The following is a 27686-nucleotide window of genomic DNA, read 5'->3' as shown; positions in this document are numbered from 1 at the left end:
AAAAAACCTCATTGGGATTTTGATAAGAACTGTGTTGATATGTAGATTGTTTTGGGTAATTTTGATGTTTTCTATCTTTTCTTTTTGGGGGCCACATAATATTAAGGAACCATTCCTGATGGTGCTCAAGAAACTATATGTGGTACTGGGAATTGAACTAGAGTTGGCAGTATGCAAGGCAAGTGCCTAAATCACTGTTCTAGCTCTCTGGACCAGAACTTTCCTTTTTTGCACACTCCAGACTGTTCTCTGGGCTTACTTCTGGCTCTGTGCTAGGGATTATTCCTGGTGGAATGGGGGGTGGGGATATATAGGGTGCTGGAGGTTGAATCTTGGTTAGCTGCATGCAAACCAAGTGCTCTACCTGCTAGACTTTCCTATAGTATGTGTATGTAAAAAATTGTTAGGGTTTTAAGATGTCGTTTATGAAGAGACAGTTTGACTATGTTTTTTCTAATGTGAATGGGCACCTTTGATTAATTTTTTCTTGTTCATTTGATCTGGTTAGCACTTCCATTCAATCCTGACTAGAAGTGAGTGGTGAAAGCAGATGTTTCTACCTTATTACTAATCTTAAACTGAAATCTTTCCACTTTTCACAATCGAGCATGGTCTCAACAGCGGGTTTCTCATAAATGTTCTTTTTCAGACTGAGGACATTCCCTTCTATTCTTAGTTTGTTGGGTTTTGGAATTTTTCCCAAATGTTTTTTCCTCTGCATCTATTGATAGCATGCGGCTTTTACCTTTTCTTCTACTAATAAGGCATATTACAATGATTGAATTTTCTACATTGAATCATTCTGGCATTTCTGGGATAAATCTCACTTGATCATAGCACAGACTCCTCTCTCTGTAAATGAATTTGGTTTGTTAGTATTTTTTGTTGTTTTTGGGTCACACCCGGCGGTGCTCAGGGGTTACTCCTGGCTCTATGCTTAGAAATTGCTCCTGGCAGGCTCAGGTAACCATATGGGATGCCAGGAATTGAACCCAGGTCCGTTGGCGGTGTGCAAGCCAAATGCCCTACTGCTGTACTATCATTGCTCCAGTGCAGTTTGTTAGTATTTTGTTGAAAAATTTTAAGCTTTCTTACAAAGATGTTTGTGGTCTATAGTTTTCTTGTCTTGTGATATCGTTGTCTTGGTTTGTTAAGGGCAAAATATCAACTATTTAAACAGATTATTGACAACTGACTAATAACATTGGCAAGAATACTGACATAGGGCCCGGAGAGATAGCACAGCGGTTTTTGCCTTGCAAGCAGCTGATCCAGGACCTAAGGTGGTTGGTTCAAATCCTGGTGTCCCATATGGTCCCCCGTGCCTGCCAGGAGCTATTTCTGAGCAGACAGCCAGGAGTAACCCCTGAGAATTGCCGGGTCTGGCTCAAAAACCAAAAAAAAAAAAAAAAAAAAAAAAAAAAGAAAAAAAAAGAATACTGACATATTAGGAATGAGCTTGTGAAAGATGAATGTCTTAGTTCAGGCTGTATAAAATGAGTGTCCTAGAATAGGTGGCTTCCATGATAAGCCTTTTAAAGTTTTGGACTTTTTATGTGGCTCAAGCCACACAAGCATCTTTGTCACTTGCTGCCTTTGGTCATGTCGCTCTCTGATGGAGCGACAAAGGGCCAGACCTTTTCCTTTTGTGAAGACATGTCTCCACTGTGTGGGAGCCCTATCCCTACCACCTACATCTTCCAAGACACCCATCCTCCAAACACCATCACATCAGGGCTTCCACATGAGAATTTGGGGGTGAAGGCAGAAGGGAGACACAATAATGTGGTCCACGTATTAGTATTAGTTCCTTTAACCTTTCAAAGAATTTAGTTTGGTCCTAAGCTTTTTTGATCATTAGTTCAATCTCTTGTTCTTTTTTTGTTGTTGTTGTAGTTTTTGTTTGTTTTGAGGCCATGCGCGGTGATGCTCAGGGGTTTTTCCTGGCTATATTGGCTAGGAGGACCATATGGGACGCTGAGGTATTGAACTGCAGTCCATCCTAGGGTTAGTGCATGCAAGACAAGCACCCTACCATGTGTGCCACTGCTCTGGCCCTAATCTTTTGTTCAGGTCTGATAAAATTTTCTACTTTTTTTGTAGGTGGGGTATGCTAAGGAGCAGCTCCTGGCAATGTTCCAGGCACCTAGAGGGTGCTGGAGATCAAACCCAGACTTCCCATGGTGAAGCATGCACTTAGCTTGAGGTGCTTCTGTCCTAGCCTCTATTTCCTTGAGTCAGTTTTATATTGTTTCTTTCTTTCTTTCGTTTTTTTTTTTTGTTTTTTTTTTTTTGGGTCACACCTGGCTGCGCTCAGGGGTTACTACTGGCTCCACGCTCAGCAGTCGCTCCTGGCAGGCTCAGGGGACCATATGGGATGCCGGGATTCGAACCACTGTACTTCTGCATGAAAGGCAAATGCCTTACCTCCATACTATCTCTCCTTTCTTTTTTTTTATTTTAAGTTATTTTCTCTACTAAATTAACTAATTTATTGGCAGATAATTGTTTATTATATTCCTATTTCTGCTTGTATGGTTGGTAGTAAATAATCTTTCATTCTTTTTTTCTCCCTCTCTCCCCTCCTCATTCTCATTATATTTTTATTAATAACTTTATTTAAACACCTTGATTACAAATATGATTATAATTGGGTTTTGATCATGTAAAGAACACTCCCCCATCATCAGTTTAACATTCCCATCACCAATGTCCTGAATCTCCCTTCTCCCTGCTCCACCCTTGTCTGTACTCGAGACAGGCTTTCTACTTCCCTCATTCATTCACATTGTTATGATAGTTCTCAATGTAGTTATTTCTCTAACTGCACTCATCACTCTTTGTGGTGAGCTTCATGTCATGAGCTGGACTTTCCAGCCCTCCTCCTCTTTTGTCTCTGAGAATTATTGCAGAAATATCTTTTATTTTTTTTAAAACCCATAGACAAGGGGCTGGTGAGGTGGCGCTAGAGGTAAGGTGTCTGCCTTGCAAGCGCTAGCCAAGGAAGGAACGTGGTTCAATCTCCCGGCATCCCATATGGTCCCCCCAAGCCAGGGGCAATTTCTGAGTGCTTAGCCAGGAGTAACTCCTGAGCATCAAATGGGTGTGCCCCCCCCAAAAAAAAACCCCATAGATGAGTGAGACTATTCTGCGTCTATCCCTCTCCCTCTGGCTTATTTCACTCATCATAATGTCCATCCATGTATAGAAAAATTTCATGACCTCATCTTTCATTCTTGATTTCAGTAATTTGTATTTTTTTTTTTTGGCTACACCCCGCGGTGCTCAGGGGTTACTCCTGGCTGTGTGCTCAGAAATAGCTTCTGGCAGGCACGGGGGACCATATGGGACACCAGGATTCGAACCAACCATCTTTGGTCCTGGATCGGCTGCTTGCAAGGCAAACACCGCTGTGCTATCTCTCCGGGCCCAGTAATTTGTTTTTTTTTTTTTTTAAATATATTTTTTATTTAAACACCTTGATTACATACATGATTGTGTTGTTTGGGTTTCAGACATGTAAAGAACACCACCCATCACCAGTGCAACATTCCCATCACCAATGTCCCAAGTCTCCCTGCTCCCCACTCAACCCCCGCCTGTACTCTAGACAGGCTTTCTATTTCCTTCATACATTCTCATTATTAGGATAGTTCGAAATGTAGTTCTTTCTCTAACAAAACTCATCCCTGTTTGTGGTGAGCTTCATGAGGTGAGCTGTAACTTCCAGCCCTTCTCTCTTTTGTGTCTGAAAATTATTATTGCAAGAATGTCTTTCATTTTTCTTAAAACCCATAGATGAGTGAGACCATTCTGCGTTTTTCTCTCTCTCTCTGACTTATTTCACTCAGCATAATTTGAGACTTCTTATTCCCAGTACGTCCAGCTAAAGGTTTGTCAAAACTGTGGATCTTTTTTTATCAGAGAGCTATTGATTTTTTGTTTTTGCTTTTGTTTTTGGGCCACACCCAGTGATGTTCAGGGGTTATTCCTGGCTATGCGCTCAGAAATCACTCCTGGCTTGGGGGACCATATGGGAAGCTGGGGGATCGAGCCGTGGTACATCCTAGGTTAGCGTGTGCAAGGCAAATGCCCTACTGCTTGCGCCACTGCTCCGGCCCCAGAGAACTATTGATTGTAATGAACTTTTAAAAAGCAAATTTTCTCTATTTCTCCTCTAAAATATTTGCAATGTCCTTCCTTCTTCTTGACTTGGGCTTGTTTATTATTTTCTCTACCATCTCTACATTTTTTCCCCCTCTGCTTTTGGGCCGCACCTGACATGCTCAGAGGTTAATCCTGGCTCTGTGCTCAGAAATCACTCCCAGAAATACTCAGCTTGCCAGGGATCAATCCTGAGTCAATCTCGTACAAGGCCAACACCCTATCTGCTGTGCTATCTCTCTGGTTCATTTTCTTTTTTAAATAGATTCTAAACACTGATCTCCACTGTTTTGGATTTACAATGTATTTTGTTTACCAGCACATATGCTTATGATGTACAATCAGCATTTCTGTTCTGATGACACCAATGCATCACAGGCTTTTTAAAAGTCAAAGTGTTGACTATTGCTGAAGATCATATTTGTCTTTGTTAGTCGTGTATACAAGTGTGGCCTATAACATATTCTTTTTAAGTGCAAAGGGACTCAAACTGGATAGCCTAGTGAGCACTACTCAAGACAAATGAATTATATATATCACTATAATTTTCATCAGATTACTACATCATAAGTTTTCAGAATGTCAAAATTTTGCTTGAGTGTCTCAATGCATTAGAGTCAATTATTTTCTTCATTTTGGGTACTCAGGACTATTTTTATCCTTTGCTGGACTTGGAAACAGAAATTGAAAGAATGACAAGTGTGAATGCTGAGAAGCAATGTCACACAGAAAAAAACGTAAACTACTAAGTTGATATTTAGCCCAAGGACTGCATCCTTCCTAACACAGGCTTAATGTCATTAGTGACATGAGAACAGATAAGAGCATGAAATTAGAAATTGAAATTGCTTGGCGCTATTATTTTTAGTAGGAAATATGGGTAGATATCTAGTCACCTCAATAACAATACAAAAGTAATCATACCATTTGGGCCAGAGTGATAAGACAGCAATAGGGCCTCCCATATGATCCCCTAGCCTGCCAGGAGTGATTTCTGAGTGCAGAGCCAGGAGTAATTCCTGAGCGCACCCGGGCGTGGCCCAAAAACAAAACAAAACAAAAATCATAGCATCCAACTTATATGGCTTGAGGAGAATTATATGTGATAACACATGGGAAGCATTTAGTATTATGTCCTAAAAAAATTATCTTTTGGGGCCAGAGAAAGAGTATAGTAGGTAGAGTGCTTGCTTGCCTTGCACATTGCTGACATGGGTTCAATTCCTGGAGCCCTGAATGTTCCCTTGAGCCCACCAGAACTGATCTCTGAGTGCACAGGCAGGAGTAGGTCCTGAGCACAGCCAGGTGTGGCCCCCCAAACTAAAATGAAATCTTATTATTAAGTCATTGGTCTAACTAACATACCGAAGTATCAAAATATCTTTTATACGAGATTAAAATAATAAAAAAAACAATTATTCTACTACTATAATAATACACTACCAATATGCTCTGAAAATTATACAAGCTATAGAAATATTATATATTATGCAGAATTACCAATATCAATGTTTTCTCTTCCCAATGCCACAAGTGATAGAAATAGTATTTCTCTATATAAACTCCTAGGAAGAAAAAGTGGAGAAAATATTATTATCCATATATTCTCTACAGAAATTTTTATGACAATATAAGTGAACAATAGCCTAAGAAATTCTAAGCAGACATGACTTCGCCTAGGGATTTGCAAGCTTATTTGGCCTCTTTTCTCCTTCTTCGAAGTGCCCCTCTGAAATGATCATCTCCTCCTTCTCTTCCTGTTCTTTCTTTCTCTCGTTTTTTTAAAAGTAAAATTTTCATTGAATAACTATGAGATATAGTTACAAAGTTGTTTATGATTAAGTTTCAGATAGTCTCTAACACCCATTCCTTCACCCGTGTACATTTTCCACCACTAATCTTCTCCTTTTTTGGGGGAACTGGTGGAGCATACCTAGCAGTGCTCAGGGCTCAATTCTGGTGGGGCTTACAACCTGTGTGGTGCTGGGACTGAATTTCAAATTAGGTAGGCACCTTAACCTTAACCTATGCTATCTCTTTGGCTTCCCCAGATTAATATTTTCCCCAAAATATAATTATTAATTTTAAATGAACAAACAAAATGTGACCCCTCCCAATTGTATTGAATTATTCTAGCCTGCCCCACCTCTCAGGAATAGCGTTGCCCACACTGGGAAACACAGGCTTAGAAGAACAGTGTGTTCGCTTACCTCTGTCTTTTAAAATGAGGACACTTATTCAGTGTTTCTAAAATTTGACTCATTGGTCCATAAACATCATTCATTTTAATGCTTTTTACGATATTTTTCAAGAGCTCCTGGTTAAATGAATTATCACCTTTTTGCAGTAAGTGGACCATTGGATACTTCTGGGCTATAAAAGAACAAAGGGTAAGTTAAGGAAAACATTCTGAATAGAAAATGGAAAATAAAAGCAAGCAGCAACTCAAAACTGTTAAGAAAGTAGACAATAAATGAGGGGAATTGTTAAAGAAATAGAAATATAAAAATGAAGAAACAAAAAGGGAAAAAAATAATACACATAATGATAAAAAAAAAACCCACCAAGCCTAATATATTTTGGTGGCTTCAGATAATAACCAAAATTACTATTTTTATTATAGCCCCTGGAGGAAATTCTAAAACAGCAGCTTGCGATGGAAGCAACTAAAAAAATAAAGTGAAAAGAAGAAATGAGGAAGCAGAACTCTAACACATACACAGTACTCTTTAAAGACAAAAATAAAAACCAAATCCAACTCCCAAACCCTCTTCATCTCTATGAAAGGCAGCACTAAGAAAATGTTAAACTTAACACTCACTCTCAAACAAAAGAGTACGATTTTGACCTGTAAGACAAAAAGCAATATAGTAAAATTAAAGTCAGTTATGCATTCATTTAGCTTATTTTTCATAAGCAGAGATTCCTGTCAGCTTCATGAAATTCATGACGGCACTTACTGTGGGCATTCCAGAGGATGTACAAAGGCTGGCCTGGGTCCTGATGTAACTTCCTATTGTCCCATAACATCTGTATAAGAACGTATTTACTATCTTCAGACATACAGTGGCGGGGAATCTGGGTAGTGAAAAAATATTCATCAATGATTTTTTTTTTTTTTTTGGTTTTTGGGCCACACCTGGAAATGCTCAGGGGTTACTCCTGGCTGTCTGCTCAGAAATAGCTCCTGGCAGGCACGGGGGACCATATGGGACACCGGGATTCGAACCAACCAGCTTTGGTCCTGGATCGGCTGCTTGCAAGGCAAACGCCACTGTGCTATCTCTCCGGGCCCTCATCAATGATTCTTATGTGATAAAGGTTTATGAACTTTTACAAAATCTCCTTATTCCTTTATTAGGGTACATATGTACAAAAGAGAAAAGAATTCAGAAAATGACAGGTTTGTATGCACTTGGTATTGTACAGAGGAAGCTGAGAAACTGATAGATGCAGGCAGTAGTCCTGGAGAAAGTCCTGGGAAGTCAATTCTTGATCAACTGATACTTAGGGCTCCAGAAACTGATGAATCTAAAAGTTCCTCAATGTCAGTCCAATAGCCTCCATTGTGTTTTTTTTGGGGGGGGCCCCCGGAGGTATATTCCAAGGACTGGGTTATATGAAGCTCTATTCCTAGTTTTTTTTTAGTAAAGTTCATGTAGTTTCCAAAATAGTTGGACCAGTTAACATTCTCACTAACAGTGCATGTTTCCCCCACATCTACACCAACACTGGTTTTTGTTCTTTTGGTGTATCTAGTGTGATGTCTCTGGTGTAATGTATATATAATTGTTGTTCCCCAATGATAAGTAAGGCAGAACACTTTTTTAATATTGCTTCTTCTTTGAGGATTTCTGTTTATATATTCTCTCCATTTTTGAGCTGTTTCTTTTTCTTTTCCTTTTTCTTCTTTTTTTTTTTTGGTGGGGGCACATCCAGTGCTCAGGCTATTACGCCAGTCCCCGTTTGTTTCCTTTTCTTTAAAAAAAAAAATCAAGTTGTTGTTGTTGTTTTGAGACACATTAGGCAGTTCTTAGAGCTTACTCTACCACTGGTCCTCAAACTTTTTAAATAGGGAGCCAGTTCAATGTCCCTCAGACTGTTGGAGGGCAGGACTATAGTAAAAACAAAAACTATGAACAAATTCCTATGCACGGTGCATATATCTTATTTTAAAGTGAAGAAACAAAATGGGAACAAATACAATATGTGGCCTGTGGGCCATAGTTTGAGGACCACTGCCTAGTCTATGTATACAGGGATAACTCTTGGCAGGCTCAGGAGGTGATGTAGAGATGCCTGGGATTGAAACAGGGTTGCTTGCTTTGCATGCACTACCCACCCACTATAACTATGATTTTGGCTCCGGATGCTTTTTTTCTTGTAAAATTCTACCATTTTGGATGTTAATCCTGTCAGATCAGTGGTGGGTAAATATTTTCTCCAAGTCTGTGGAGGTATCTTTTTATGCTGTTCATCATTCTTTTGTGGTTGCAAAAACTTGTTTGATGTAGTACTATTTGTTTATCTTTGCTTCTATTTGCTTGGCTAAGAGCATCAAATCATTAAAGTTGCCTCAAGATTTAATGTCCTGAGGTGTACTACCTATGCTTTCTTCAATATTATTTATAGATTCAGGTCTTTGTTGAGCAGGCCTGGTTTCTGTTTTTGTTCCCATTCTGCAACTCAACAAACCCACAAGAATCCTTTATGGTTTATTTTTTAGATTATAACAAAAATTCAAGGCCGGGGCCGGAGAGATGGCATGGAGATAAGGCGTTTGCCTTTCATGCAGGTCATTGGTTCGAATCCCAGCATCCTATACGACCCCTGAGCCTGTCAGGAGGGATTTCTGAGTGTAGAGCCACGAGTAACCCCTGAGCGCTGCTGGGTGTGACCCAAAACCAAAAAACAACAACAACAACAAAAATTCAAGGCCATTTTGTATAAATGTTACAAAAAACCTACAAAAGATATCTTTATATAGAAAAATCTTATTTGTCAAAATTTTGATACAAATTGATGTAAATGCTTTAATATAATCTATTGACATAAGAGAAACCTTTTTCTCACTTGCCTTTAAGTGAATTTTGGCTAGCATACCTTTGAATACTTGTTGCAATGCTCAGAAGAAAGAATCAATCCAGGTAAGTTGCTGGGTAAATCAAGACGTCTAAAATACCACACCAGATTCCAAAAAACAATCGGATGATGGTCCACAAAGTCTGCCACTGTTATTGCATGATCACCTTCATTTTCCAATAAGCTTTCAAGTTCCTTCCATACCACTAAAGGACTAAGATATGGAACAGTGATAGGATCTGGACTTGGGAGGTGCCATTCTAACCCTAGAGAATCCTGTTGAAAGAATAAAAAAAAATGTAAATGGAAAATACAAGATTGATGATACTAAATCATTAAAAACAAATCCTGTCAGTTATTTCTATATGAATAGAAAGTCACTTTAACTCTATTATGAGATGAGACCCTTCCCTGACAAAAACAAAGTTGAAGTTAACAGCACTGCTTATAACAAGGACATTTGTAAATGATCAAATTAAAAAAGAAACACCCAGATACATACTGTAGCTCCTTGTAAAGTAGCTGGCAGACTGCCTGTAGGAATGAGCTTCTGTCTCCCAGTGTCATCCTTATCCAAAGGACCAGAAGTGCTTACACTCCTGGACATTGGGAACATTGGACATTTTGACAGAGCTGTTTTTGATCTATTGGCAGGGATCTGAATGCTTCGGGCACAAGAACTTTCCAGCAGTTTAGATTTGCTTAGAAATTGAAAAAAAAAAATAGCATATTTAGTTAGTTAGTTAGTTTCTCTCTCTCTCTCTCTCTCTCTCTCTCTCTCTCTCTCTCTCTTTCTTTTTTTTTTGGTGGTTTTTGGGTCTCACCCGGCAGTGCTCAGGGGTTACTCCTGGCTCCATGCTCAGAAATTGCTCCTGGCAAGCACGGGAGACCATATGGGACACGGGGATTTGAACCGATGACCTTCTGCATGAAAGGCAAATGCCTTACCTCCATGCTATCTCTCCGGCCCCAAGCATTTTAGTTTCTTAACTAACTTTATTGTTACTTCACTGCATAATCATCACCAATTTTATGTCAACTTTTTTTTTTATCAGTGTGGAGTGAGACCATAATGTGAAGCTTTCTTTCTTTCTTTCTTTTTTTTTTTTTTTTTGTGTGTGTGTGGGGTCACACCCGGCAGCACTCAGGAGTTATTCCTGGCTCTATGCTCAGAAATCGCTCCTGGCAGGCTCGGGAGACCCTATGGGATGCCAGGATCAAACCCAGTTGGCTTTGCAAGGCAAGTGCCCTACCCATTGTACTATCTCTCTAGCCCCTGAATTTTAAGTATTCAAGATTTACTTTTTTAAATATCTAATGAACAATTTTTCTAGAGCAGGAGCTGCAGAAGGACCAGGTTATTAAAAGCAGAGAAAACAGGCACTTGTTCTTTCAGGAACGCCAAGTTGGTGGGACACAAAGAAAGAACCACAATGGATCTATGGTGAGAAAAAGGTTGCCCTGAGCCTGCAGAATCAAAGAGACCATTAGCCTGTCAGTGCTCTGCAATTCCTTCTACTAATAATGATTCATTGATACAGCTCTATATGTTATATCTGGTACTTTTCCAAAATTTATTCTATATCTGCTTTCAGTGTAGATTTATTTATATACCACACTTCAGAATAAAATTGCAAGGAAGCAAGTGAGATGAATTTTTTTGATTTGCCAATACCTATAAAAGTTAGGCTGGCATCTATCTCAAGAACACTAAAACACCAATTGGAAAAGATATACGCTTACTTCTATGTTCATCTAAGCTCTATTATAATAGCCCGGATCTGGAAATGACTCGTACTCAACAGAGGAGTAGAGAAAATTGTGAGGTACACATTTATACATAATAAAATACTACTCAGCTGGAAGGAAAAAATAGTCTCCATTTTTGCTACAATATGGCTAAAACCTGAAGATGTAATGTTAAGTAAAATAAGTTAGACATTAAAAAATAAATGCCTGATGATTTCATCATCTGATGATGATAAGTGGTACATAAATAAAGCAAAAAAAATACAATGGCCTTAAAAACAAACCCTAAAACTACCAACAGAACTGAAGTTCTGGGGCCGGAGTGGTGGCACAGTGGTAGGGCGTTTGCCTTGCATGCAGCTGACCTAAGACAGAACACGGTTTGATAATTTAGTATTATTTATATTTATATTTATTATTATTTATATATTATTATTATATTATTATTTAGTATTTTTTTAGTATTATTTTAATTGGGAGTAAGAATATAAAATTATGGCCATTATATGGGGAACTTAAATCTGAAAATGGTCACTAATGGCTTCTTTATTTGAAATGCTTAACATACATGCTGTTAAAAAATATATTCCAGGACTGGAATGATTGCACAGCAGGTAGGGCATTTGCCTTGCACACAGCTGACCTGGGTTCTGATACCTGGCATCCCATATGGTCCCCAAGCCTGCCAGGAGTAATTTCTAAGTGCAAACCCAGGAGTAACCCTGAGTACAACCCAAAAACCTAAAAACAAAACAAAACAAAAGAAATACAGCTCAAATAGTCATAATTACCGACTTAGATCAAAACTCCCTTGAACAGAGATCACAGAAGTATCAAGACCAGAGGTTGAAGCAGAGATGCATGACTGTCTAGACTGACTTGAAAAAGAGGATGGGAGATGCATATTTTCTGTCGATGAGCTTGATTTCAAAAAGTATCTGTAATGTGAATCAAAGGAGCTTTTTCAGAGAGAGATATTCTAAAAAACATAATCCTTAAACATGAAGAAAAAAGATACAAGTCAAGAATACCTTCCAGGTCGTCTTAAATCTTTTATTTCAATATTCAGAAAGGGTAAGAAAAGATTGCCACAAAAGGGGCAAGTAGTATTGAGATTTGAATCATCTGCTGTCCAACCAGCCATGATCTCCTCATCATGGACAAGGCAATCACAAGTTCTACAGCGAGAGCAACTGGATATGAGAACCTAGGGGAGAAAGTACTGACTTCAGAAAACTTTCAGTGCAGGCACAGAATTAGCAACAATTTCAGAAAGTAAATAATACCAGTTTTTACTAAATCTTAGGTAGTATTACTTCAAGAATCTAAACTATTAAAACTGGATTTTAAACATATTCTCTTTTCGTTTTGGGGAGACACCTGGTAGTACTCAGGGGTCACTCCCAACAATGTTAATGACCATGCAGTATCCAGGATCAAACCTAGACCTTGCACTTGCAAAGGACGTGCTCTAGCGCTTTTAATCCTGGCCCTTAAGTTTATTCTTAAACTTTTTATTACTTTACAGACACCATTACTTGAGCAATATCAATGCATTTTTGGGCGAACTTGTACCTCCATTGCGTAGTTCTGGAAGATATTTGTATTACTTGTGCTGCAGGAAGACGCAACTTCTGATTTTCCAGGTAAGGCAAACTTTGACAGAGATCCTGTGCATTTGTTAAAGACAAAGAGCAAATCATTACACTCACTAAGGAAGAGATAAGAATCTTTTACACATTCTTTGATAAGATGTTAAGCTGCTTTTATTGGAGTGATGGGGGCAATTTAAGAGAACGGGCAATAAGAAAAATGTTTCAAATGCAATGCATGCAGTTTTATTCTGAGCACAAACCAAGGGAAACATGCTTCCATGTAAAGTCTGATTTGCACATGCTAGATGTGTTCATCACTCACATTATTAAGCACTTTGTAAGTATAGATAGTGCTCTAGTATTGCTTCTCTACTATCATTTCTGAGGTTAAAATAGGACAAACTTTTTAGTTGTAGGGTTTAGAAAGTATAAAACAGGACTGGAGAGATAGCATGAATGTAAGGCCTTGCATGCAGAAGGATGGTGGTTTGAATCCACCATTTTTGGTGTGACACAAAAACCAAAAAAGAAAGAAAGAAAGTATAAAACAGCTACTATATAAATCGGGCATAGTGAGAGAACAGCGACAACAATAAAATAGAAAAATTATAAAAACTGTAAAAAGTTATGGGAAATATTTTTTCTCGTTCAACTTTTTTTTTACTTGTAGCTAAGACCAGTGGTATCTGACAGAATGAAAAGTAAGACCACTAATAAGGGGAACGATCAGTACTAATTGTTATGAACAAAAATTGATATTTTTATAAATAGAATGGTACAAAAAAAGTAATGGGGAGTGGAGTGATATTATTATGGTGGGTTGGGTAGAATACTTGTGTTCTACAAGTACTGTAGAACTGGGGTACTGGGGATTCAATCCCACAATCTCTGAATTCAATTCCCAGTACCCCACATCGTTCCCTAGGCACTGCCAGTAGTAATTCCTGAGTGCAATGACAAGAGCTATCCCTGAAAATCACCAGCTGTGGCCCTAAAACAAAACAAAACCAAAACAGGCCTTGCTCTTTAAGCTGATGTTCTCCCTTGAATATGTATCTCACTTTCTTGTCTTGATGTTTCTTTGTTTAGTTCCACTCTGGAGAAGCCAGTATTCACTCGAACATGTACTTCTCCTTCACATCTTTTTAAGTAAGCTGTAGTAAACACTTTCTTGTTTCATTAGGCACAAGACAAGGTTGCTCATTCTCATCACTTCTCTTCAATACAGTAATGGAAGTACTTGCAATGGCAATTAGGCAAGAACAAGATATCAAGGGCATCCAGACAGAAAAGGAAGAAGTCAAGTTCTCATTATTGTCAACTATATCATCACTGCAGATGATATGTTACAATATTTAGAAAATCCTAAAGACATTAAGAAATATTCTAGAAACAAGACTTTTACATAAAGTGGTAGGCCACAAAATTAACATGCAAAGGTCCATAGATTTTCTAGATGAAAATAATGGAAGAGAAGAAAGAGATATTTAAAAAAATCCTATTCACAATTGTGCTTCAGAGATCAAATACCCTGAAATCAACTTAACTAAAAAAAAAAAAAAAAAAAACTTAACTAAAAAAAGTGAAAGACTTATAACAAAGAAAATTACAGAACACTCTTTCAAGAAATAAAAGAGGACAAGAGGAGACAGAAACATATCCCCTCTTATGGATTGGTAGAATTAACATCAGAAAAATGGCAATATTCCCCAAAGCACTGTACAGATTGAATGCAGTTGAATTCAATGCAGTTCCTATAATTTATCCATGATATTTTTCAAAGAAATAGATCAAACACACCTGATATTCATATGGAATAATAAACCTCCATGAATAGTTAAAGCAATCCCTAGGGAAAAGATGGAAGCATCACTTTCCTCAACTTCAAACTGTACTACAAAGCAGCAGTGATTAAAATGACATGGTACTGGAATAAAGACAGACTTTCAGATCAGTGGAACAGAATTGAGTATCCTGAGGTAGATCCCCAGGTATATTTTAAGTAAATTTTTGATAAAGAAACTAAATTTATGAAGTGGAACAAGAAAAGTCACTTCAACAAATGGTGTTGGGAAAACTGGTCAGCTATATGCACGAAACTGAATTCAGACTTCCTTTTTTTTTGTTTGTGGGCCACACCTAACACTGCTCTGGGGTTACTTCTGGGTCTGCACTCAGAAATTACTCCTGGCAGGCTTAGAGGACCATATGGGATGCCGAGAATCAAGCCCAGGTTGGCGACATGCAAGGCAAATGTCCTATGCATCACTCCAGTTCCACAGAAATCCTCTCCTGTCTCCCTGCCTCTTATGTGTTTTCTTTTTTTATTTTTTATTAATATCTTTATGTAAGCACCACGGTTACAAACATATTTGTAGTTTGGTTTCAGTCATAAAAAAATACACCTCTTTCACTAGTGTAACCTTTCCATCACCCCATATTTTCTTTTCTTTTCTTTTCTTTTTTTTTTTTTTTTGGTTTTTGGTTTTTTTGGGCCACACCCGGCATTGCTCAGGGGTTACTCCTGGCTGTCTGCTCAGAAATAGCTCCTGGCAGGCACAGGGGACCACATGGGACACCGGGATTCGAACCAACCACCTTTGGTCCTGGATCGGCTGCTTGCAAGGCAAACGCCGCTGTGCTATCTCTCCAGGCCCCATATTTTCTATTTCTATCACTCACTACCCTTGCCACGATCATTGTTGGTGTAGTTATTTCTCTAAATGTGCTCACCAATCTTTGTGGTAAGCTTCAAAACCTAGGCTGGTCCTTTCAAACCTCGTCTCTATTATTTTTGAGTATTATTACCATACTATCTTTTATTTTTCTTAAATCCCACAGATTACTGAGAGTATTTTATATCTACCTCTCTCCCTCTGACTCATTTCACTCAGCATAAGAGTTTAATGTCCATCTATGTATACGAAAATTTCATGACTTCATTTTTTCTGACAGCTGCATTGTATCCTATTGTGTGTATGTACCACAGTTTCTTTAGCCATTCATCTGTTGTTGGGCATCTGGGTTGTTTCCAGATTCTGGCTATTAATAAATCTGCAATGAACATAGGTGTGCAGAGGGCATTTTTGTATTGTATTTTTGCGTTCCTAGGGTATATCCCTACAAGTGCGAGATACTCAACTTCTTTTGTAAAGAGAAACATAAATAAAAACTAAACTGAAATGCAATTTCTCACCTAACAAATAACCTATCAAACCCCAAAAGTTTGCCAACATATTTATTGAGAAGGCTATAAGGTACTTTTTTGTTTTGTTTTGCTTTTTGGTCATACCCAATGGTGCTCAGGGGCTATTCCTGGTTCTGCACTCAGAAATTATACTGGAAGGCTTAGGGGACCTTAGGGAATGCAGAGATTGAACCTAGGTCAGCCACGATGCATGGCAAGCACCTTACCAATTACCGTTACTATCACCTCTAGTCCTAAAAGGTACTCTTATATATGGGCCACTATGGAACTCAAAATAATATATTTCTGAGCAAGATGGACTTAGTATTATCACTTCAAAGAGTAATCTGGTAAAAATATAATATGATATATGGCATCATAGTACTAGTTGAAAAGGCAAAGCATGGAAACAATCTCTGTTTAATAGGGAAGTGGGTTAAAATAATATGATACAACCACATTGATGAACTATGCAGCAGCAAAATGAATGTGGTATAAATTGATGATACAGGGATGACCATTAGTATATACTATTAAGTGAAAAAGAACACGGAATAAGAAGCTATTTATAGTACACTACCTTGGCCGAAGGAGAAAAGGAGATAAGAATGCATGCACAACACACCCAAACACGACTGTGAGTGAAAATGATTACCCTGACTGGAGGGGAAAAGATGAAGATGTAGCATATGTGATCTAGACATCCCTGAAAGTGCCTGGGCTCTGCTGTTTTGACTTTGGAACCATACAATTCTTTCATAAAAGTAAAAGCAAAGGAAAAAAAAGTAAAAACTCAGATCAAATGCAGGATGACAGAAGCATCTTAACAAACCTTCCAAGGAGGCAGAACTTTCCAGGCTTGTTCTGTTGAAGTCGGTTCCCTTAGACCCGGAAGTGGCACTGCTTTCTTGGGAGGAAGTCACTCCCTCCAAATCATGGCAGACATCTTCATCTGTTAAAGAGGTAGATTCAGAATCCTGGGCTCCCACTGAAGAAAGACTCGTACGATCAGAACTTTGATCCTAGGAACATAATTACACTCTTAATTTCCTTCATAGCTGGAAGTTACTACTTAAAAGTCACTTCAACAATAAGAGAAATGACCTCATGAACTCTTATGCCTAACTGCTCAGATGATGCGTTAGTCAACAACACTACTTGTGGAACAAATGAAATAAAAAAGGAACCATTACAAGGACTTTCTTATGTGAAGGAACACATTGAATGTCAATGGAAATGACACACTTTTAAGTTAAAGCAGATACCTGTACGATAAAACTTGGTTGACTTTAAATCCTCATTTATTAATTATTTTCCCCCTTGCAAATCTCAAAACCTGGAGATTCTTACATTTACTTTAGTTGTTGTTGTCATAATTGTTACTGTGCAGGAAGTGGGGTTACGGAGCCACATCTGGCAGAGCTCAGGGTCAGTTGGGTGCTGGAGGTTGTGCCCAGGGTGTCACACATGCAGGTAAGGTGATTTACCACCCAAGACAATACATTTAATTCTTCTTTTATTTTGCTTTGTTTGGAGCTGGCTGTGCTCCATGGAATATGCTTTGCTGGTACTACACCCGGGGGTCCCAAATGCAAAGCATTTATTCCATGCCTTTGGTTTATCATCTCGACTCCTATATTTCCTTTTTTTTTTTTTTTTTTTTTTTTTGGTTTTTGGGCCACACCCGGCAGTGCTCAGGGGTTACTCCTGGCTGTCTGCTCAGAAATAGCTCCTGGCAGGCACGGGGGACCATATGGGACACTGGGATTCGAACCAACCACCTTTGGTCCTGAATCGGCTGCTTGCAAGGCAAACACCGCTGTGCTATCTCTCCGGGCTCTATTTCCTTTTTTTTTTTTGTTGTTGTTGTTTTTTTGGGTCACACCTGGTGGCAGCACTCAGGAGTTAATCCTGGCTCTGTGCTCAGAAATCGCTCCTGGTGGGCTCAATGAACCATATGGGATGCAGGGATTCGAACCGACATTCGACTGCATGCAAGGCAAACGCCCTACCGCTGTGCTATCTCCGGCCCCTATTTCCTTAATTTAATTTCATTGTATTGTTTTGCTTTGTTGGTCTACACTAGGGGTCTTCAAACTACGGCCCGTGGGCCACATGTGGCCCGCAGAGGAGTCTGATCCGGCCCGCCAGCAGTGAGCACTGTTTGGTTGCCAAGATACCTGCCAGCATATACACTCAGTGTATATCCAAATATCAGGAACCATGCACTCAAAATGGTAACCATCTTTGGTAGCACTTATGCCTGTGAACAGACTTTTTCAAAAATGAAACATCTGAAATCTCCAACCAGATCAAAATTAACTGATGCCCACTTGCGTCACTGGCAGTGACAAATATGGAACCGGACATTGACCATCTCATTAGCCAAAAGCAGGCCCACAGTTCCCATTGAAATACTGGTGCGTGACCTGTTTATAAATGGTTTTCATTTTATATATATAAGATATGTGCAGTGTGAGTAGGAATTAGTAGCTCATATAGTTCGGCCCTCCAGCTCTCTAAGGGACCGTAATCCGACCCCCACTTTAAAAAGTTTGAAGACCCCTTGGTCTACACCTACTAGTGCTGGGCCACTTCAGCTGTTTGCTGAGGGATGCTGGGGATCAAACCCAGAACCTCCCTCCATCATGCACAGCATATATTAGTCTGTTGAACTCTCTCTCTCTCCAACCCCTTTATTCTTCTTATAAAATTTTATTTTGGTTTTGGGGCCACACCCGGCGGTGCTTAGGGGTTACTCCTGGCTCTGTGCTCAGAAATCACTCCTGACATGCTTGGGGGACCATATGGGATGCCAGGATTTGAACCACTGTCCATTCTGTGTCAGTTGCATGCAAGGAAAATGCCCTACTGCTGTGCTATCTTTTTGGCCCTTTATTCTTTTTTCTTTTTCTTTTCTTTCCTTCTTTTTTTTCTGTCATTTGGGATCATTTATTCTTAATTTTTTTTAAAAAAATTATGACTCTCTTCTACAATAATCCAGGTTGTAAAGGCATATACTTTTAGGTTTCAGTTTTGAGAACTTCAGAAAATATAAGTTAGTCTTTTTTCCTTGTCATTCTAATGAAACATAAGAAAATCTGGTAGATATAAATTTTAGTGTAAAGGGGGCCAGAGATATAGTACAGTGGGTAGACCCAGAGAGATAGTATAGCGAGTAGGGTGTTTGATTGTACACAACTGGCCCAGGTTCGATACCTGGCATCACATATGTATATATGTACATATATATATGTATATATTCCATTGTGAGTACAGGGTGTGTGGCTCCCAAATAAAAACCAAAAAGTACATAGATTTTGGTATGAAGAAAAAAATGTAAAAATTATGTTCATTCCACTAGCCAGATAGTATAACTTTTCTAGGTGTGTATACATTATTGAGTTGTTATTGAATTTATTTTTGGTTTTGGGGGGTCACACCTGGCTGTGCTCTTGGCTGTGTGATCAGGGATCACTCCTGGCAGGGCTTGGGGGACCACCTGTGGTACTGGGGACTGAACCCAGGCCAGCTGCAAGAATTGTTATTTTAAGGATTACATATTTTTATTAGCTTTCTGGCTATACCTTGTTTATTTAGTGGGTATTCTAGGGAATTACATTAGAGTATAAAGTTAGCATTGCACCACTTCACACAGAGCAAAGAATATTAATGAGGAAGTTCCTTTGCTACTATCACTATAAATACTGAAAACCTTGCAATTATGTTATCATTTTTATTTTTTTAAATAGCAATATTTTACAAAATTTAGGAGGTAAAATGTATTTTGTATTAGCTATTATCTATTTTGGTCTTTCTTCATTCTTAAAGATCCAAATTTATTCTGATATATTTATTCTTAACTTCATAGAGTTGAGTTTAGTATTGGCCCTAATTTCTGCCTGATAATTTCAATTTCTGGGTCATCTCAGAAATTGGTTCATCCCTTGAGAACATGCCACAGTTTTTTGGCTCTTTTTATATCAATTAACTGTAGATTTTATTGTGGACAGTATAAATGTTATATTGTATAGCCTGAGTACTAAAATAATAATACCATGGAGAACACTGATGCTTTTGTTTTGGCAAGCCATCAACTAAGTTTTATTCAAATTACATTATTTATTTGTTTGTTTGTTTATTGATTTATTTAGCGATGTCAGAGATCAAACTCAGACTCAGGCCCTAAAACATACAAGAGAAATGCTCAACCACTGAAGACTATGCCCTGTGCCTCTTATCCCAGTTTTTAGAATAGTCTTCTAGGGCATAGAAAAATAGGTTGACATTTTCTTTCCACATGATAAAGATGCCTTTCCAATGTCTGCTGACACCACAGTTTGTCTGGAGGACAATTGTCAGAGTTGTATGGCTGCTCCTTTAGAGATTAGCAAATTTCTTTCTCTTAAAAATGGGATCACCCCTGTGGAGCTTGGGGGGCTTGGGGCCATTCCTGATAATGTTTAGTTCAATGACCTCATGGTTCTGGATAGACTGGAGCTGCTTGAGTGTCACCAAGGGTATAGATGTGGGGTGCCAGAGATAGAATTTGGGGTCTCACACATGATAGTCATATAATCATGCTCTATCACTGGAGCTCTTTCCCAATCCTTCTCTGATTCTTTGTAAGAGTTTATCGTTTTATTTAATTCTAAAATTCATCAATTTATGTTATTATTTATTTATTTATTTGGTTTTTGGGCCACACCCTTCGGTGCTCAGGGGTTATTTCTGGTTATCTGCTCAGAAATAACTCCTTGCAGGCACAGAGACCATATGGGATGCCAGGATTCAAACCAACCACCTTAGGTCCTGGATCGGCTGCTTGCAAGGCATGAACACTGCTGTGCTATCTCTTCGGCCCCATTATGTTATTATTTTTGTTGTTGTTATTAGTGACCTAGTCCCTAGTGGTACTCAGGGCTTACTCCTGGCTCTGCATGCAGAGATAACTCCTGGAGGGGCTTCAGGGACCTAGGTCAGATATGTATGTGCAAGGCAAGTGCTTTGTGTGCTGTACTATCTCTCCATCTCAATGGATCAATTTAAATTTTATGTTCTTAAGTTTGGTTTTATTGAATTAGATTTTTACTTTTATTTAATTACCTTAAGCTGAAAATAGAAACTTTTATTGGGGGAAAAACACTAATATCTTTTTGGTACATGGAAAGAATGCTTCTCAGCTCACTGAGGTCTCTCTCTCCAGTAGGGAGGTAGGGAGGGGGAAAGAGAGACAGAGAGAGAGACAGGGAAAAGAAGAGAGGGAAGAGAAGAGACGTAAGAAAAAAAGGGAAAATAGAATATACTAATACAACTTACCTTAGAGGATGCAGTATACATGGCAAATTTTGAATACCATTTGCTTGCTTTCTCTGCAACTCCTTTTCCTGCAGTGAACATACTGTTCCTCAGAACATCTAATTTTGGTACTAGCAGAGTATCTAAATTAAAGGAGGGTGACGAATGGGTCAACACATTTTGAGAGTCTTCCCTAAATGGGCAAGATGGTGAGAAAGCTGGAGAAGACCAAAGTCTGTCTCTTGGCCTGTCCTCAGTTTTGGTGTAACTTTTAGATTTGGTAAGTCTTGCTGGCCTAGGAGAATTGGGAGGCAAGCTAGACCTCCGGCAAGTCTTGACCAAAGTTGGACTTTTCTTAGTGGCTACTTTATCATCACATGCCCGTTGTAAATCAATGCTTGGTGTACGGCTTGTCAAAGGGCTGCTCATGTTATTCATATACATCACAATTTCCTCAGCCAAATCCCGCTTAGCAGAGGGTGTTGAAACGCTTTTGCTATCATCATCTTCCTCTTCCTCCTCCTCTTTTTGTTGGTGTTCTGTCTCAGCAACCAAAAGAGAGAGGGGATCAAATCCTGCTTTGACATCGGTTTTTTCAAAAGGTTTTACTGAAAAGCTGTTCATGCGCAGAATCCTCTTAGGATTCTGGGGTGTGATATTTTCCACTTTTGATCCACTGGTTTCATTGTCTATGTCTTCTAAGTCAAAAATAACAGGAGAATCTACTTTATCCACCAAAGAGTGAGAACCAGGGAAAGGTGTATCATCATCACTAGATTCCTTTTCAAGACTGTCTCTTTTTGATCTTAAAGATGACTTTCCAATATCAAGACTAGTTGGTCTTGTGTTTTCTGAGATGACACCTGAAAGGATCTTTGCATCGGCTCCTAATTTTTCCACCATATTTCCAGGGTTTGCTTCCTGGTTGATTCTGTTGAGCATTAGCCCCATCAGAACTCCACCACTAAGACTGTGGTTTTGATTTGCCCAGGACATTTGTGGCTGCAAATTAGGTTCATTGTCACTTTTGTGTCTTTTCCTAAAGCATCTTCTTTGAATGTTTCCTGTTTGATTTGTATCCCCAAAAGATGATATCAAGAGTAGCTCTGAAGTGCTTTCTGAAATGCAAGGAAAACATTTTAGTCATGGAGAAGGCAATAGCAATGCAAGTTTTATTTGTTTGTTTGTTTTGAGGCCACATGCAGTGATGCTCAGGGCTTACTCCTAGCTCAGCCCTCATGAATCATTCCAGGTGGTGCTCAGGGGACCATATGAAGTGCTGGGATACTAACCATCTCTGGTTCCACAAATTGTCTTAAAAATTCAAAATACTGGGGCTGGAGAGATAGCATGGAGGTAGGGCATTTGCATTGCATGCAGAAGGACTGTAGTTTGAGTCCCGACATCCCATATGGTCCTCTGTGCCTGCCAGGAGCAATTTCTTTCTTTCTTTTTTTTAGGTCAGACCCGGCAGCACTCAGGGGTTACTCCTGGCTCTACACTCAGAAATCACTCCTGGCAGTCTCAGGGGACCATATGGGATGCCGGGATTTGAACCACCATCCTTCTGCATGCAAGGCAAATGCCCTACTTCTAAGCTATCTCTCTGACCCCTAGGAGAAATTTCTGAGCATAGAGCCAGGAGTAACCTTTGAGCACTGCTGGGTGTGACCCAACCCTCCCCCCCAATTCAAAATACTGATCATTTGGTTATTAAAATGGTAATATAGCACATAAGAAAGGCCTGTTGCTTGACTACACTTAAGAATGCCTGTGCGGGCCCGAAGAGATAGCACAGCGGTGTTTGCCTTGCAAGCAGCCAATCCAGGACCAAAGGTGGTTGGTTCGAATCCCGGTGTCCCATATGGTCCCCCGTGCCTGCCAGGAGCTATTTCTGAGCAGACAGCCAGGAGTAACCCCTGAGTACTGCGGGGTGTGGCCCAAAAACCAAAAAAAAAAAAAAAAAAAAAAAGAATGCCTGTGCACTTCACTTACATTATCTTCCATAATCATTCCAAAAACCTTACTGTTGAAAAACAAAACCACCCCAACATACCAAGGCTTAATTACTACACTGAAAGCTACCTGAGCAGGTAGGTAAATGGGGAGTGTGGGGTGGGACTAGCAATGAGTTCTAGAGAAATAATAAAATCAAAATGGGTTTTGGAGAAGTTATTCTGTTACTAGCCCTCAAGTGTAAGGGTACAATGGCCATATCCACACACTTATTTTGTAGACATAGGAACTTAAGTATCATGAGATGCTAACTGGCACCAACAAAGACCCAGAGAAGGTTGAGTCACCTTGGAGAGAAACTCCAGCAGGAACAAAGGGTTGATAAAGACATGAGAGCAGACCACCCAAAATGTCAAACTCTTCTACCTGACAACACCATAACAACAGATTCTTTGTTGTTGTTATTGTTTTTTGGGCCACAGTCGGTGGCACTCTTTAGATAGAAAGCCCAATGTGGGGGCAGCTTGGGAGAAACCCTATATAACCAAACTATGGCCCGCGGGCCACATACTGTATTTGTTCCTGTTTTGTTTCTTTACTTCAAAATAAGATATATGCAGTGTGCATAGGAATTTGTTCATAGTTTTTGTTTTTACTATAGTCCGGCCCTCCAATGGTCTGAGGGACAGTGAACTGGCCCCGTTTAAAAAATTTGAGGACCACTGTGGGCCTGTACTAATGCTTAGATTCCTATTTTCTGAGATTTAAAGTGGAAAGAATCCTTAATAATATGGCAGCTCCCTTTCAGGTCATTCTTCCTCCACTTTCTTTCCTTCTGTCTTTGCAGCCACAATGTGGTGCCAAACACACATGTGGTTGTGCTGATCAACTGTGGTGCACACATACTTCAATCAATTGTGGCATTTGCACAGTGCTCTGTGTAGTGTAGCTGCCACACATATTTCTTGTAGTGCTGGAACACACTTGACTGGTATGTAGAGATCAGTGACGCTGCGGTTTCCACATAAGCAGGGCCCATGCTTGGTGTATGTGGGCAGTATCAGAAATCAAGCTAGCAGTTCCCACCTGCAAGGCAGTGTTTTCCCACTGAGCCATCCCAGGCATCTGTTTTCAGATCTCTGAACATGCTGTTCTTCCCTAGCTCAGCAACTTACATACTGCTTCCCTCTGGTTGGTCGACCTCTCCTCTTAGTCCCTTTGTCACATCTCCTAGTCTTATATTTTTCCTGCTCATTTTATAGTTCTAAGCTCAAAAGTCATATTCTCTCTCTCTCTCTTTCCCTCTCTCTCTCTCTCCCTCTCTCCCTCTCTCTCTCTCTCTCTCTCTCTCTCTCTCTCTCTCTCTCTCCCTCTCTCTCTCTCTGGGATACCAGGATTCGAACCACCATCCTTCTACATGCAAGGCAAACACCTTACCTCCATGCTATCTCTCCGGTCCCAAAAAGTCATATTCTCAAGGATGCCTTTTCTGATCATTGTCTCTCTGACCAATATCATCTCGAGCCCAGAATATGTAGAGCAACCTACAGTGCTTCTACAGAGAACTTAATCTCACTATTTTTACATTCACTTGACTATGATTCATCTTTTGCTTCTTCCCATCTGCTTTCTCCAAAAAGGCAGGGACAATACTTGTTTTCTTTTTAGATTTTTTTTTGTTTTTGGGCTACACCTGGCAATGCTCAGGGCTTACTCTTGGTTCTGCACTCAGGAATCACACTTAGCAGACTTGGGGGGACCATATGGAATGTTAGGGATTGAACCCAGGTTGGCCATATGAAAGGCAAATGCACTCCTCTCTGTACTGGGATATGGTAACATCATAGTTGCTCAAGAGTGGTTAAAACCAAAGTCAAACATAGAGCTGAGAGATAATTGAAAGGACCAAGTACATACTTTGCAAGCAGGAAATCTGGGTTGTTTTTGGCACTGCATGGTCCCTGAGAATTGCTTGGAGTGAGTCCTAAATACCGAGCTGAGAGTACCCCCAAACACTACTAGGTGTGACCCCAAAGAACAAAACAACAAAGACAATGTTGGTAAATAAGTATTGTCCTTGTGGGCAACTGTCACCAATACACAAACCCAGAGTCTAAAAGCATAACATGATATATTAGAGCTCAGTGGTAGCTACAGGAAAAAAAGTCAAAACATATTTAAACCAGGATTAGGCTTTGAAAGAAGTTTCAGAGTAACTACATATTTATTTGTTTTTTTTGTTTTGTTTTGGTTTTTTTTTTGTTTTTGGGTCACACCCGGCAGTGCTCAGGGGTTACTACTGGCTCTATGCTCAGAAATCGCCCCTGGCAGGCACAGAGGACCATATGGGATGCTGGAATTCGAACCACCGTCCCTCTGCATGAAAGGCAAATGCCTTACCTCCATGCTATCTCTCCAGCCCCTTGTTTTTGTTTGTTTGTTTTTTGGGTTACACCTGGCGGCGCTCAGGGGTCACTCCTAGCTCTGTGCTCAGAAATCGCTCCTGGCAGGCTCAGGGGACCATATTGGATGCCAGGATTCGAACCACCGTAACTTCATATTTAATAGAGTAAATTGTCTTGGTTTAACTCTGTAATTCAATACAGTTTACTGAACATTAAATTCACCCATGATTATAGTTTTGATTTTCCTTTACTATCCAATGAAAAATTTAAAAAATTCTTTGGTTATTCCATTCCCTTATCTTCTGAAAGCTATCAGATCTATTAAAATAAACAAAATATTCATATATTATACAGTAAAACAGAAATGAACCTAAAATGTTTTAAATTCTAGTATATATTAGGATGTAAGAAAAAAAGTAATAAAAAGTTAAGTATTCCTATATTCTATTTTACAGGTTTTGGCAGAAGTGATGGGCTTTAAATACTTAACATATGGGAAAGCTTTCAAGTCAGAAATATTAAATCACTAGCAATTCTAATTCATATCTAGAAAATATCTTAGAGGCTTTAAAAAATTGACTTGTTAAGACAGAGTAACCAAAGGCATGCCCAGTCAGCTTCTGACTACTCTTACAAAATGTCAAGATCAATGGATTATATTCTTATTATACTAAAAAGCTCGCATATGCAGAGTTAAGCAAAATGGCAAGAAGAAGTGATCAGGATGGAGTCCAGGGCCTTGGATGGAAAATGGAGTCTTAGGCGATAAGGGCCCATGAGTACAGGCATATACACAGAGAACAATGAAAAATCAATAAAGCAAAGACCAGCAGAGCTAAGTGGTTGAGGGTATAATTAGACAATGGTACTGCAGCAATTCCTAGTTATGAGTGGAAAAATTTTAATTTAATTTTTCTTTTGTGCCACCCCTGGCAGTGCTCAGGGATTACTCCTGACTCTACACTCAGAAATCACTCCTGGCAGGGAGACAATATGGGATGTGGGAAATCAAACCTGGGTCAGTAGTGTGCAAGGTAAATACCCTACCCTCGGAGCTATTGCTCCAGCCCCCTGGAAAAATTTTAATGTCTAAGTTATAGCCATTGCCCAAAAATAAAGACAGTTTTATAGATCATTTAACTTTTTGATAGCTAGAGCAGGGGGATCTGCAAACCTTTACTGTCAGGTGTTGAGAGTTGTGGGTAGTGTGTTTGCTTTGCACATAGTTCATGCTAGAATCCTCAGCATCGCATATGGTCCCCCATGTCCTGCCAGGAGTGATTCCTGAGCTCAGAGCCAAGAGTAATTCATAAGAGCAGAGTTAGGAGTAACATGTAAACATCATCAGTGTGGCTCAAAAGCCAAAAGGCAAAAGCCAAAAAAGAAAAGAAGGAAGGAAGGAAGGAAGGAAGGAAGGAAGGAAGGAAGGAAGGAAGGAAGGAAGGAAGGAAGGAAGGAAGGAAGGAAGGAGGGAGGGAGGGAGGGAGGGAGGAGGGAGGGAGGGAGGGAGGGAAGGAGGGAGGAGGAGGGAGAGAGCAAGGAGGGAGGGAGGGAGGAAGGGAGGAAGGAAGAAAGGGAGGGAGGGAAAAGTTGGGACCAGAGAGATTATATAGGGATTAAGGAGTTGTCTTGTATGTAGCTAACCCCAGTTTGATCCCCAGCCCCACATATGGTTCCCTGAGCACTGTTAAGAATGATTCTTTTTTTTTTTTTGTTTTTTGGGCCACACCCAGCAATGCTCAGGGTTTACTCCTGGCTGTCTGCTCAGAAATAGCTCCTGGCAGGCACAGGGGACCATATGGGACACCGGGATTTGAACCAACCACCTTTGGTCCTGGATCGGCTGCTTGCAAGGCAAATACCGCTGTGCTATCTCTCCGGGCCCCAAGAATGATTCTTGAGCACAAAGCCAAGAGTTGTTCCTTAACATTGTTACCTGTGGCCCCCAAACCTAGGGGTACGGGAGAAGTCAGAAAGTAAACTGACTTTGCAGGCCATATAGCTTATATGATAACTATTCAACTCGGTCCAAAAGCAGACATAACCGTAGTCCAAAAGTGGTCATAAATAATATATAAATAAGGACTGGAGCACTAGCACAGCAGTAGGGCATTTGCTTTGTATGTGGATGACCCGGGACAGACCTGGGTTCAAGCCCAGACATCCCATCTTGTCCCCAAGCAATTTCTGAGTGCAGAGCCAAGAGTGACCCTTGAACACTGTCAGGTGTTGTCCAAAATCAAAACAGTC

General features: G+C 39.7%; 1 protein-coding gene across 1 annotated transcript in view; it reads right to left on the bottom strand.

The window, feature by feature from the left end:
• Positions 1-27686, bottom strand: part of DENND4A (DENN domain containing 4A) — a 153057-nt gene that overhangs the window by 5364 nt on the left and 120007 nt on the right. Inside the window, exons 24-34 of the mRNA XM_049782828.1 lie at positions 22368-22372; positions 21097-22193; positions 16610-16799; positions 12571-12665; positions 12027-12202; positions 11787-11933; positions 9749-9947; positions 9268-9522; positions 7125-7242; positions 6375-6537; positions 5665-5729 (exon numbers count right to left, since the gene is read on the bottom strand). Coding sequence (XP_049638785.1) covers positions 5665-5729; positions 6375-6537; positions 7125-7242; positions 9268-9522; positions 9749-9947; positions 11787-11933; positions 12027-12202; positions 12571-12665; positions 16610-16799; positions 21097-22193; positions 22368-22372 — 2510 coding nt within the window. The remainder of the gene's footprint in view (positions 1-5664; positions 5730-6374; positions 6538-7124; positions 7243-9267; positions 9523-9748; positions 9948-11786; positions 11934-12026; positions 12203-12570; positions 12666-16609; positions 16800-21096; positions 22194-22367; positions 22373-27686) is intronic.

Source organism: Suncus etruscus, chromosome 1 (genome assembly GCF_024139225.1).
Source record: "Suncus etruscus isolate mSunEtr1 chromosome 1, mSunEtr1.pri.cur, whole genome shotgun sequence".
Classification (NCBI taxonomy): domain Eukaryota; kingdom Metazoa; phylum Chordata; class Mammalia; order Eulipotyphla; family Soricidae; genus Suncus; species Suncus etruscus.
This window is presented reverse-complemented; position numbering and strand designations above follow the sequence as displayed.